This window comes from Neophocaena asiaeorientalis, unplaced genomic scaffold (genome assembly GCF_003031525.2).
Source record: "Neophocaena asiaeorientalis asiaeorientalis breed wild unplaced genomic scaffold, Neophocaena_asiaeorientalis_V1.1 scaffold33, whole genome shotgun sequence".
Lineage (NCBI taxonomy): Eukaryota > Metazoa > Chordata > Mammalia > Artiodactyla > Phocoenidae > Neophocaena > Neophocaena asiaeorientalis.
The window spans coordinates 3,106,368-3,119,708 of record NW_020171988.1 but is presented as its reverse complement, the minus strand read 5'-3'; the positions used below and the strand labels follow the sequence as shown (position 1 = coordinate 3,119,708).

Here is a 13,341-nt window from a genome sequence, read left to right as displayed (position 1 = left end):
AGGTCACATATTGTATGAATCCATTTACATGAAATATTCAGAATAGGCAAATCCAGAAACAAAAAGTGGATTAGCAGCTGCCAGGGTTGGGGAAAGGAGAGAACAGGAAGTGATTGCTAATGGGTAAGGGGTTTCTTTCGGGGGGTAACAGCAATGTTCTGCAATTAAATGAATACATAACCTTGTGAATATACTAAAAAACAATGAACTGTGTACTTTAAAATGCTGATTTTACAGTACATGATTTATATCTTAGAAAAGAAAAACAGTAAAGGACAGGATCCACAAAATAATTTAAGTCATGATTTACCCCAGCAATAAAAGAATTGGTATTCAGTCTGTAGGTGACTTTGGGTCTAAAACTATGCATCCAGAATAAAGAAGATTAATTGGGGGACTGATTTCAAGCACTTATAGTCATGGGACCATACATAGAACAACCTTCCAAGTGCAGATGTAGCAATGAGAGCTGTAACTAAGGAACCAGATGAGCAAGCCCAAGAGAATGATCTCCAGAGTACAGTTCCTTTCAAGTAAACTACTATGAGCCAAAGCACACTACAGCTCTACCTAACTTTAATCAAATCCAGCCCTTTTATGAAGGTATATTCATTACAGATATGGAGGAGGGATATGATCACCATTTACTTCAAAAGATTTAAAAAATTAAAAATCAAACAGGATGTGGAAAGAAACTAAAAGAGAATACAAACAGTTAATAAACATAATTTTATTACAAATGAGTAACAACCTTACAGAAGTAGGTCGGAAAGAAAAGAACTAGCCTAAGTAACTTTGGAAAACAGATTTGGACTGTACTGTAAATCTGAAGACAAATACTGTACTCTAGTTTAAAAACGTGTTTCTCAGTCATCAGCAACATGGCAGAGTGAAAAGCTCCCTTTGTCTCTCCCTTTCAATCTACAACCAGTAAAACAGCCACAAAGCAACAAAAAGTGCCTCTGCCCAACACATCAGGACGCCGGAGAATTCCACACATTAGTACACATAAAGGTGAGTGGACTGGAACACACAGGGGAGGTGCTGCCTGCAGTGCCCACCCTACCACCTCAGCAGCTGAGCCCTCAGCCCCAGAGAAGCCAGCAATAGCAGGGGAGGCAGTACACACAATGCAATTCCAGCCTCCGGGCCTCAGCAGTCCCCAGATTAACTGGGCAGCAGCAGCTTTGGTGCCTGAGATGACACCCCTCCAGCCACTGAAGCACCCATATCTCCACGCCCCACACCCTACCTGCAGTAGCTGAGCTCTCACACCTTACAACACCCGACACAGCAGAGGCATCTGTGCAACCTCAACTCCCCCCACCCACTTCCTTCCCCCTCCCACAGCAGCGGAGCCTGCAACTCAGGGGATCCCGGACGCAAACGACGAGCCCACCATTGGGGCGCACTACCAGGTAGTGACACCGTAACACCAGTGACACTGGCAGAAGCAAGGTACCAACAACTCTGGAGGCACAAGAGGAAATAATGACAGCACTGAAGCCACACCTCCGACAGAGGTGGTGGAGGATGGAAAGTGCTCAGAATCCAGCAGAAAGGCGGTCACCACTTCAAATGCACTGGCAGAGGAACAACTCATCAAGCACCGTGAATAACCACAGTAACACTGTACCACAAAAAAGAAAAGGACAATTCTCTAGAAACCAAAATTAAAGTCACAGAATACTGCAATCTGGTAGAGAATTCCAAACAGCTGTCATGAAGAAACTCAATGAGCTACAGGAAAACGGAAAGCAATTCAATGAGCTCAGGAATAAAATTAATGAACAGAAGGAACACTTTACCAAAGAGACTGAAACTCTAAAAAGGAACCAAACAGATATTCTGGAGCCGAAGAACTCAATAAACAAGATGAAGAATGAATTATAAAGCACTGGAAAAAGAGCAGACCATATAGAAGAGAGAATTTCTGTCTCAAAAACAGAAATCTAGAAATGATACAACTAGAAGAGGAAAGAAATAAGATACTTTAAAAATGAGGAAATTCTACAAGAGCTATCAGACTCCTTTAGGAAGGACAACATTAGGCTAATAGGTATCCCAGGAGAAGAGAAGAAGAAGAAAACAGAGAGTTTATTTAAAGAAATAATAACTGAGAAATTCCCAAACCTGGGGAAAGGAACCAGATATACAAGCCCATGAAGCTAAGAGAACACCTAATTACCTCAATGTAAAAAGACCTTCTCCAAGACATATTATATTAAAATTGTCAAAAATCAATGACAAAGAAAGAATTTTAAAGGTAACCTAGAAAGGAACCCCACTCAGGCTACCAGCAGCTTTCTCAGCAGAAACTCTACAACCAGGAGGGAATGGAATGACATTCTCAAAACACTGAAATATAAAAACTGTCACTCAAGAGTACTCTAGCCAGCAAATTTATCACTCACATATGAAGGACAAATACTTTCCCAGACAAACAAAAGCTGAGGGAGTTAATCAACACTAGACCTGCCATCTACCAGAAACAAAAAGGTAGAAGTACATAGAACTTCCAGTAAGGTGACAGACTCAGAAAATTGGAACTCTTTATCAGAACAGGTTCATTAAACACTTTATTATAGCATAAAGGTTAAAGGGAGAAAAAAAAAGTAGAGAAAATAACTATAGCAACTTCAATTTGGTAACAAACTCAACATAAAAAGGGTAAATTAATTTGAGACAACAAAAACACATTAAAAAATGATGAAAACTGTATAGGTAATTACTTCATCTTACTAGAAAAAAAAATTTTTTTAATGTGTTTCTCACAAGGGAAAAGGTTAGCAATTCTGAAACTACTTTTGTGTGTGTGGACAAAGATTAAACAACTAAGTAAATACACTGTGGATGAGAACAGATTTCTTACCTCTGGAGAAGGAAGTAAAAGGAAAGGGAAAAAGCTGGGGGCGTGGGGACTGGAATGAACCCTGAGGTATGGGATTGGAACTGGCAGCATCAGTATGAACTCATGGTTTTTAATCTACATGTAGATGGACAGATAACGAAATAAAAATATATTTTATGTAAATTACAAATGTGCATTACTATACATGTATTTGCTAGCTCTGTCTACTGAGAAAACTTAGAAAGAGTAACACCCCAACAGTACTGAGCACGCCTGGCACCCAAATCTTGGTTTCTAGATACCACTTTCCAATAAAATGAATCTGCCTCCTTTGGAAAAACGGTTGATTCCATGGCTGGCGCAAACAGGAAAAACATGAGACGTGTGGGGAACACACTGTGGTACCAGAAAGTGAATTAGTACCCACAAAATGATGGGTACGCTGTAGAAAGGACACAGCAGGCAAATTTGAATGTGTTCTCAATAACCAAAGCTGGAACAATTTGAGCAACAAAACACTGGATTTTAACCCATATGGTAAAATAAATATCCACAGATCCATGTAAATAAATAGTTGGACCATTGGTAAATGGAGGAAAAAGGACAATTCTTCCTTAACAGTAGAACTGCAATTAATAAACATAGAAGTAATGAGGGTGTAGGAGTTCTAACAGGTCTCCCCAAGATGTGCCACTTTGGCATGTGGATTATTTTGAGCTAAAGGCAATAACGGGACCTCCCTGGTGGTGCAGTGGTTAGGAATCCACCTGCCACTGCAGGTGACACGGGTTTGACCCCTGGTCCAGGAAGATCCCACATGCCGCGGAGCAACTAAGCCACTAACTGTGCACCACAACTACTGAGCCTGCGCTCTAGAGCCCACGAGCCATAGCTACTGAAGCCCGCGTGCCACAACTACTGAAGTCCACGCGCCCTACAGCCCGTGCTCTGCGACAAGAGAAGCCACCAAGATGGGAAGCCCTCACAACACAACGAAGAGTAGCCCCACTCGCCGCAACTAGAGGAAGCGCACGCACAGCAACAAGGACCCAACGCAGCCAAAGATAAATAAATAAATATATTTATTTATATTTTTTTAAAAAGTATGATGAGATGCAGGATGTTAGCAGTTTCAAAGTACCTCCTCACAAGAGGAAGATATTAATTGCAAATGAATTATTACTGTTTTTTAAAGCCTTCAGCTAGCACCAATTATTTTACCAGTAATATCAGAATTTAAAAGACTGTGGTCCTCCTTTGTTAAAGGAATCACTGTCCTTGAAATCTATGGACTAGCCAGTAATTCAACCATACAAATAAATGGTAGATTCCTTAATTCCTTCTCCTACTACCTCCTATGCCAATGGCATTCATTTCAGGCAGAAGTTTATTGATGGACTTAATTTTACAGGCTATGGCAAAGCAACCCCTTATGAAATCAAAAACATGACTGTGGCCTTCTTCACACCCTGTACTTACCTGACCTAGAGGGCTACAGGTACAACAGGGAGCTGTGCAAGCCTTTCCAGCAATTTGTGGTCAGATACAACTTAATGGCATCAAAAGCTACCAACTTTGAATCCTATAGATTTAAGTTGAATAAGAATTTCTTTGCTGCCACAAAATCAGCTTTACTTTATTAATCTCATGTGATATATGGGAAATTAATGCATAGGGAGACAGAACTGATTTTTTTCCTAAAGGAAAGACTCCTCAAAGTACCAGCAAAGGACTCCTCAAAAATCAGAATGCCACACAACTATGTACATGTAAATAAACATTAAACACAATGAGGCTATGATTAGAATGCATTTTCAAGGGAATGGTCTCTTGTATTAGAATTGAAAATACATGTGTCCTGTCCCTAATATGAGTGGAACAGACAGTGGTAATGTCCACACTTTACAAAAGAGAATAAAAAGGTACTTGACAAGCAAAAGAAAGCCACCTATCTGAAGGAAAGTGCTGACTTCTGAGAGGAGCCTACTTGAAATTCTGTAAATGGATAAAAAGGTAAAGGACATCACAGACATATGAGGTCTGGCATTTTCCAAAACAAGTAACTCAGAACACTTCAGTCTTAATTTCAAAGAACAGTAATACTGCTTTCAAATAGTAAAAGTTCTGAAAGCAAGTAAAATAATGAATTTAACCTACATGATTAGTAGGTAAAAATTTTAATCCAGATTTTAACGTTTTTGCCTACTGATAGAAACAAATCATGAAATACTCAAACCCCAAGCCAAAGTAGAGTCAAAAATATAATTTGATGAAACCATGAGAAAAGCATTAAGATAATAAATGCAACTATAGTTTTGCTAGGCATCCCACTCGTCTCAGAAAAATATGTGAAGCCTTGAAATTAGAAGTTGTTTAAAAGACCAATGACAAAAATAATTTCCTCAAATCTATTCATCAACCAAGGTAAAGGAAATTAGTATTTCCTGAGCAGCTTTTTCATGCCAGGCACTTACACATCTTGCCCTATTTGATCCCAAAAAGCCTGAAGTAGAGTCATTATTATCTATTTATAAGTGAGGAAATCAGCGCTTAGAGGAGCTAACATCCTTGCCTTTGGCTAGAACAATGTTTCTCAATCTCAGCACCACTGACATTTGGCCAGGTAATTCTTTGTTTTGGTGAGGACAGGGGACTGTCTTGTCAATCACAGGATGTTTACCAGAATCACTGGCCCCTACCCACTGGATGGCAGAAGCATCCTCCCACAGTTGTGATTAACAAAAACCTCTCTAGACATTGGAAATGTCCCACGGAGGGCAAAACTGTCCCCAGCTGAGAACCCCTGAGTTACAGTGAAGAAGGCAGTATTTTCATTCAACAGACAAGGGCTACGTGCCAGACCCTGTTCAAACTGAATTAGGGACAACTCAGGGTCTTTGCCCTCGAGAGCTTGCTTTGAACCCCGGTCTTCTAGCTCAAGTGGTGTTCGATTTTAAAACAAACCTCTCTCCACACACAGACAGTGTGACCTCCAACACCCTCCCTCTGGCCAGTGCCCACGTGAGCTCACTCCTTCAGCCAGTCAGCAGCACCTCCACTCACCCACCTGCACTGGCTCAACAGTTTGTAGTCACTTCTGACTCAACCCTCCCCTTCATTCCCTGTTATCAAGACACTAACCAAGCTCTGCTTGTTTTGCCTAGGAGTAAAATGTCTCTCTCATCCATCCCTATCCTCCATTCCCATCATTCTAATGTAGACACAAGGCCAACTCCCTGCCTTTTTTCTACTACCAGTAGAAATCAGAAGAAATTCACCTCTCTTGGTCCCTCAAATGAATTAAGGGCACACATCAAGATATCATAACTGAACTACCAACCTCTAGGGTAGGGGGCTGGCAGATATCAAAGAGTAGTCGGCAAAGACCACATCCTCTTTTTCTGGAGTGGGAAAGGAAACTGAAATTTCCCATCCCCTCACAGACACTTTCACTCAGATGTTAACTTGCAGTAAAGAGCAGCCCTGACAAGCATTAAGAAAAGGACACAGGAGAAATCAGTTCACGTGCCATTAAAAAGTGGCTCGCATGCTATTTCTGGCACTTGTGCCATGCACCACTTTTGCCTGCTCAAGGGAATGGAGAACTGACACTCAAGAGGGAAGTAAGGTAAGATTCCCAAAGAAAGCATGAACCAACTAGCATTTCTGCCCCTCCCAATGTTTAAACCCAGAGGTAGGTACAGCAAACATTCCACTAGGGAAACTCTAAAACAGATAGTCAAACAAAATCTAGTGAAATAACTGCATACAAACATATATATTTATATATATATACAACACATTCATAACATAATACACAGCACAAAAACGTTAATTTATTTATACTGTAAATGAAAGGCTTTAAGATGAGAAAAAAATCCAGGATCTGTTTTAAAACTGATCTCTCGGGACTTCCCTGGTCGTCCAGAGGTTAAGACTCCACACTCCCAATGCAGGGGGTCCGGGTTCAATCCCTGGTCAGGGAATTAGATCCCGCATGCTGCAACTAAAATCCCACACACCACAACTAAAGATCCCGCACACAGCAACGAAGATCACACGTGCAGCAACTAAGTCCCAGCGCAGCCAAATAAATAAATAAATATTTTTTAAAAAAATAAGGTTGATCTCTCTCCTAGGCAGAGAACAGAACTTCATTATATTAATGGTTCTTAGGAAGTGCTCTGTCCTTTTTGACTTTAAGACATCACAATCAAAATAACTTTAAATCCAGTATCTGAAATTCACAACCTAATCAAAAGTCTTAATTTATACTTCACAGTTTCAAAAAAATAATGATCAAGAAAAGTATTATGGGTAACATCCTAAATACTTCTGCCTTATTATTTCTGAGTTTTCCTGTAAAGAACTGAAATCAAACACCAGTACAGGGTAGCAAATATATTCAGTATCAGGGCCCTACTGCTATTCCAACTTTATCAGGTTATTCATTTTATGTAACTAAATAAATAAATGAAAATAATTTCTACAAGGATCCTTCAATGTCTCAGAGTTTTCTGAAAGAATAAAGAATGTGTTGTGCTAAATTTCTGTTATTTCCTCTTGGGAGACACAAGTTTAGGTCAGTAACTTGATGAAATGATCAAAAGTCAAGCCAAAAGACCTCCCTTTACCAAGAAATCATCATTAACAGGAATATTAAAGACATAATTCCAATTCACACATTCTCTAACATCTGATGCAGGAAGAAAGAGATTGAAGTTGAATTAGATGCCCAGTTACAACCATCTTAAAATGATGTTTCTGACCCCTGCTATTACTGTCTTTCTCTATCCATAACCTATGATAGCCTTGTAACATTTCATTCAATTTTTTTCTAAATGTATCCAATAAGCTTAGTCTAAACTAATCTAACTGAACACAATTTGAGTAACTCGGCCCTCCTTATCCACAGGTTCTTGTGGCAGATTCAACCAACTGCAGATCAAAAACACTAAAACAAAATTCCAGAAAGTTTCAAAAAGCAAAACTTGAATTTGTTGCATGCTAGCAACTATTTACGTTGTTTTTTACAACTATTTATATAGCATTTAGATTGTATTAGGTATTATAAGTAATCTAGAGATGATTTAAAGTGTAAGGGAGGATGTGCACAGGCCATACGTAAATTACTACACCATTCTGTATAAGGGACTTGAGCATCCTCAGATTTTGATATCCGTGGGGTTCCTGGAACCAATCCCCTGATACTAAGGAATGACTGTAATTCTAAGATGTATACCTTTGTCAATATTAACTTAAAACCTTGAAGACAGAAGACATATTAACCAACGCATATAAATACCAGCCATAAAAAGGAAATTGCATTGATGGCCTGACATTTTTTTTTTCTGAGAAATCCTTTCCTGTATGAAATGATGGCATTAACCTAGAGTTCATCCAACCAGTTTTTACTTTACCGCCTTTTACTAACACTTGTCCATATGAAAACTGTAAAAATAATCTTGTCACAACTGATGCCTGAAATCACTATAAAAAGAACCTGTTATTTAACAAAGTAAACATGGGAGGAACTTTTGAACTTACAAAGAGATCTTTAAGATGTTACATGTAACAATGGTGTAATTTAAAATTTTCCCAGCTAACTTTACCATCAAGCTAAGGTGTTCTTTCCAGATTTAAAACAAAAATTAACCTTGTTAATAAACAGATTACGGTTAACCAAGATCTCAAAAGAAAATCAGCCTTGAGCTCCAAGGGGAATGTTCCCTAGGAGACTATTCTGATTGATACTGCTTCAGTTAACAGAGTTGAGTTCTAATGACATTAAATGAATAATAAAAACATTAAGACAAATCATGTATTTAGGACTAAACTGTCAGGAGACTACTACTTACAAATATTCTCTGCAGCATCCTTCCTCTGGGTTAAATTACTACAGTTTATCAAACGCTATCATATAATCTTTTAGTTTCAACTCTTTTCTAGAAATACTGAGTAAGAATATTATTTTATCAACAAAACTGCAAACATTATAAATTATATTTTCCACACCTAAAGATATAAAATATTTTTATAACCTGGTTTCTTATTTTTAGTTAAAGAAATACAATTAATATGGTTTCTCATCCCTTTTTCCTTACAGTTCCTCCAACTATCCTAACACAATCTTTTCTTAACATATTTCTAGTGACTAACAATTTGAACTTGAGTAATAAACTATTTTAAAAAGTAAAGTGTAGGGGCTTCCCTGGTGGCGCAGTGGTTGAGAGTCTGCCTGCCGATGCAGGGGACACGGGTTCGTGCCCTGGTCCGGGAAGATCCCACATGCCACGGAGCGGCTGGGCCCGTGAGCCATGGCCGCTGAGCCTGCGTGTCCGGAGCCTGTGCTCCGCAACGGGAGAGGCCACAACAGTGAGAGGCCCGCGTACCGCAAAAACAAATAAATAAATAAGTAAAAAGTAAAGTGTAAAAGCATTTTCAAACGCTATCCAAAATGATCAGGGGAATTTATTCTAGATGGATTAGCCATCCCTCTAACCTTAAATTAAGCATGTCCTAAAATCTTGAAGATCATTATATTTCTATATTTAAGGCTATGTTAAATAGTTTCATGTGCATTAAATTTATAGTGTTTTTTCTATGAAACAGACCAAATTTATTCCAAAGAAAAAAGTCCATTACTGGGAAGGAGAAATTATTTGCAAATTTCTCCAGCTAGAAATATCTTTTCTAATAAGCGGCTATCCCTTTAAACATACAAATGATTAATTTTTAAAACATCAGATAAAGAGCCATTTACTTGTGCATCTCCAATTCCTAAATGGTATCTGTTTAGATCTGTGATAAACATGCAAAAAGGAGTTCCAAAGGATGTGGATAAAATCCTAACCCATGAATGGAAGTCTAGAACCAGTCCCTGAAATTCCAGGAAACTAATACTTCAGATACTTCTAGTGACTGACTCTGAGTATTCATGATGCATCCTGGAGGCTAAAGCTAAAAACTGATCAAGGTTTGCCAAGAAAGTTTAAATGGGCCATGGGTGAAAGGTCCAGAAGAAATGAAACTGAAGTACCAAAAGAAATTAAGCACCGTGGCTGAAAGGAGCCACACAGATGAAGTTGCAGACACGGCACACTCCCTAAGGACCTCCAGTCTCCCGCTCCCAAAGCCACTAGCAATTCCATCCTATGCACACCTAGAGGCAGGCGGAACTCACCTACACACCAACTGAAGGAGTCTCTGTTTCTGGGGAACAGCAGCAATCACTCAGTCACTCAGCAGGCTAACTGTGTATCAACCATCCTTCTCAGGCACTTTATTACATACCAGGCTTCATTCTTTCCTCACACCCACCCTCCAAAAGAGGCCATTATCCCATTTCCAGATGGGAAAACTCAGCAGCTAAAAAAGCTGAGAAACACAGTAACGCATGAGATATTCACGAGAGGAAAAAAATTACCTATTCGGATTCAAATCCAAGCCTGTCTCTTTCTACACTGTCCTCTGGTTTGTTGGTAGAGCCCCAACATCTCTGCGGGCTTAAAGCCTTACACTATAGAAAATTCTGCACTTAAATCCACCCACTCCCTAACAACGAAAACTTCACACACAGCATTTTGGCCACTACTGTACCCCCTTTCAACATTCAATGTCATGGGCTTCCCTGGTGGCGCAGTGGTTAAGAATCTGCCTCCCAATGCAGGAGACACGGCTTCAAGCCCTGGTCCGGGAAGATCCCACACGCCACAGAGCAACTAAGCCCGTGCAGCACAACTACTGAGCCTGCGCTCTAGAGCCCAGGAGCCTCAGCTACTGAAGCCCCTGCGCCTAGAGCCCGCGCTCCGCAACAAGAGAAGCCACCGCAATGAAGAGAAGCCACTGCAACGAAGAGGAGCCCCCGCTCACTGCAACTAGAGAAAAGCCCGTGCGCAGCAACAAAGACCCAATGCAGCCCTAAATAAATAAATAAATAAATAAATAATTTTATTAACCAAAAAAACATTCAATGTCATAACAACATTAATGGCAGGTGGCATATTAGTACGCAAACACTGGGCCAGGCTATTTACAATTAACATTTATTGAGCATTACTATATATGCCAGATACTATTCTAAATGCTAACAACCTAAATGCTACTAATAAGGTAGGTTCTATCAATATCTTTATTTCACAGATAAAGAAATTGAAGCACAAAATGCTTTACTAATGTGCGCAAGGCCAAATGATGGTAGGTGGGGATCCAGCATTCAAATCAAGTTGCCTGGTTCCACAGTGCATGCTCTTAAATGCTAGCCATCCTCTCTTCCAAGAGAATTTACAGAGTTTCTCATTTAACCCTCCTAACTATGTAAGCCAAGTATTACCAATCCCGATTTATAGATGAGGAAACAGAGGCTTAGAAAGGTTAATTTGCTTAAAATCACACAACTTTTGGTGGTTAAGGTATAATTCCAGTCTGTTTTTGTTTCACACCCCTAAGACGTTACTATATCTCATATAAAAGAGAATACTAACTGTAAAAAGGAAAGCGACAGTAATCTGTGTATTTCAAAATGGCCAATTGGTTTTGAAAATTTCTAGGCTATATACAAGTTCTTAAAAATGTTTAAGAAAAGAAAAAGAGGTGTTATGGTAATGAGAAACTGACCAAAATGGCCTCGATCATTAATAGGCGGAAAACCTCCACTAGTTTTTAAGAATTGTATAATCTTTTACTATGAGGCCAAATCATTATTTGGCCATAGAGTACAGAGACTCAGACACAAGCGTGCACCATGCTCCCATCTCACAACCACTCCCTACCACCTGAACAGACAATGAGAGCCAGCTTTATTAGTCATGCTCCTTTTCCTAAGAGATCAAGAAACAGAAAAGCAACATCTAACAATCCACTGACTTTAGGCTACACTCTTAAATCTGGTAACATTCTAAAAGCAGAAGCTCAAGTTTAACATGTTATTTAAGATTCAACTACCAAGAAACAGGTATATGAATGCATTTAATATTCTTTGTCTCTTGTACAGAAAGGATCTGCCTTCCTTAAATCTATAAACTAAAAGACAAAATGGGAAAAAACCTCAGAAAACTGATTTTCCATACCACCAGACAAAAATTATTGCTTTCGAATGCTGTTTCTAAAGATCCAGTTAGACAGTAAAAGTCCGCTGCAGTTATATACATGAGTATTTCAGAAAATGTCTTCCACAAATTATCCATCGAGAATAAAATTAAGCAAGATAATCATGCCTTTCATCATATTTCCCTCACATCCCAGACGTCTCAGATAGCAAAATAGATTATTGCATATAAGAAAAGTCTATTTTAAAATAACTAGTCCTACTTAGAACAATCAAGCTTACATTTTCAACAACAGAAAAACAAATTAGAAAGCAGCCAGCAAGCCCAACTGCAGCTCCTTTGTACCAGATATAGATTTTAAAAACCAAAGATACATGAAAACAAAATGTAATTTGTAAATACCTTCCATAGCAACTTACAGCCCCACTCAAAAAAAAAAAAGGAATAAATGAAAAGATTATCACACAGAAGTCAGTCCAAAGAATAAGTGTGCTTGTTTCAGGAGAGGAAAACATTGATTCCGAGTTGTTCAATGCTTTTAGAAAATAATCAGTGTATGAAAAGCATTAAATATTTTATAAGACCAAAGGAATCAAGTAACATGTGAATGATAATCCAGTGCACTTGCAGCATACAGTGGACAAACAGGTTCCACTGTCAACCTCCCAAAGCATGTTTTGAAATGAGGAGGAACTTTAAGAAATCACCTCATAATATTTCGTTAAAATCAGAATTGACTTTTGTGAACTGAAAAGCAACGAATTGTTTCCCCAAAGCTGCATTTAATAAAAAATCGTTTTCTTTCTTATAAACGAATCCAGTTACACCAAATCAAGGCTTGATATGCAAATACACAGGGATGCAATGCAGAGCCTTCCCTCCCCATTTCCACTTCCCCTGGAGTGATTCCTCTCTCAGAGACTATGGAGACATGCAGATGCCATATGAAATGAAAACTTCCTTTCCATCCCCTAAGCTAAAGAAGCAGGTTCCTCGGGAAAGCAGAATCAAGCTCAGTCACCCTACAGAACCTTAATTTCCGAAACGCCCTATGTTACCAAAAAAAAAGCCAGATATCCTAGGAAAGCAATTCCTTGGACACTTCACAATCAAAGGAAAAAATAAAATCAGAGAATTAAAAAGGTGGCGAAAGACAGACAACTTAAAAGCCAACCACCACACCCTCAACTCCGCGCTGCAACCCGCCTGCCGGGGGCCTTTACCTTCATCTTCCATCGAAACTGCACTTGGGTTGATGGCTACAAAGTCTTTAGTGTCAGCCACGGCCACACTGGGAAGAGAGAGGAGAGGAGGACAAGAAGAGAGGCCCCCGGAATCCCAGGCCGTCACCCCCGCTCCCGGCCACGCGACCCGCGGCTGCGCCCACCACCCCTAACAGCAGCATCTGCAAGAGAAACCGGAGAAGCGGCGCTGACGGGTGCG

The 13,341-nt window shown here is 39.5% G+C and overlaps 1 protein-coding gene across 2 annotated transcripts in view; it reads right to left on the bottom strand.

The window, feature by feature from the left end:
• The window catches only part of ATP2C1 (ATPase secretory pathway Ca2+ transporting 1), a 119,747-nt gene that overhangs the window by 91,395 nt on the left and 15,011 nt on the right, over positions 1 to 13,341 (bottom strand). The window contains exon 1 of one of the 2 annotated variants that reach the window (XM_024747862.1): positions 13,122 to 13,301. The exons of the other annotated variant lie outside the window; for it this stretch is intronic. Coding sequence (XP_024603630.1) covers positions 13,122 to 13,127 — 6 coding nt within the window. The 5' untranslated portion in view covers positions 13,128 to 13,301. Of the gene's footprint in view, positions 1 to 13,121; positions 13,302 to 13,341 lie in introns of those variants that run through there. 2 annotated transcript variants of the gene reach the window in all.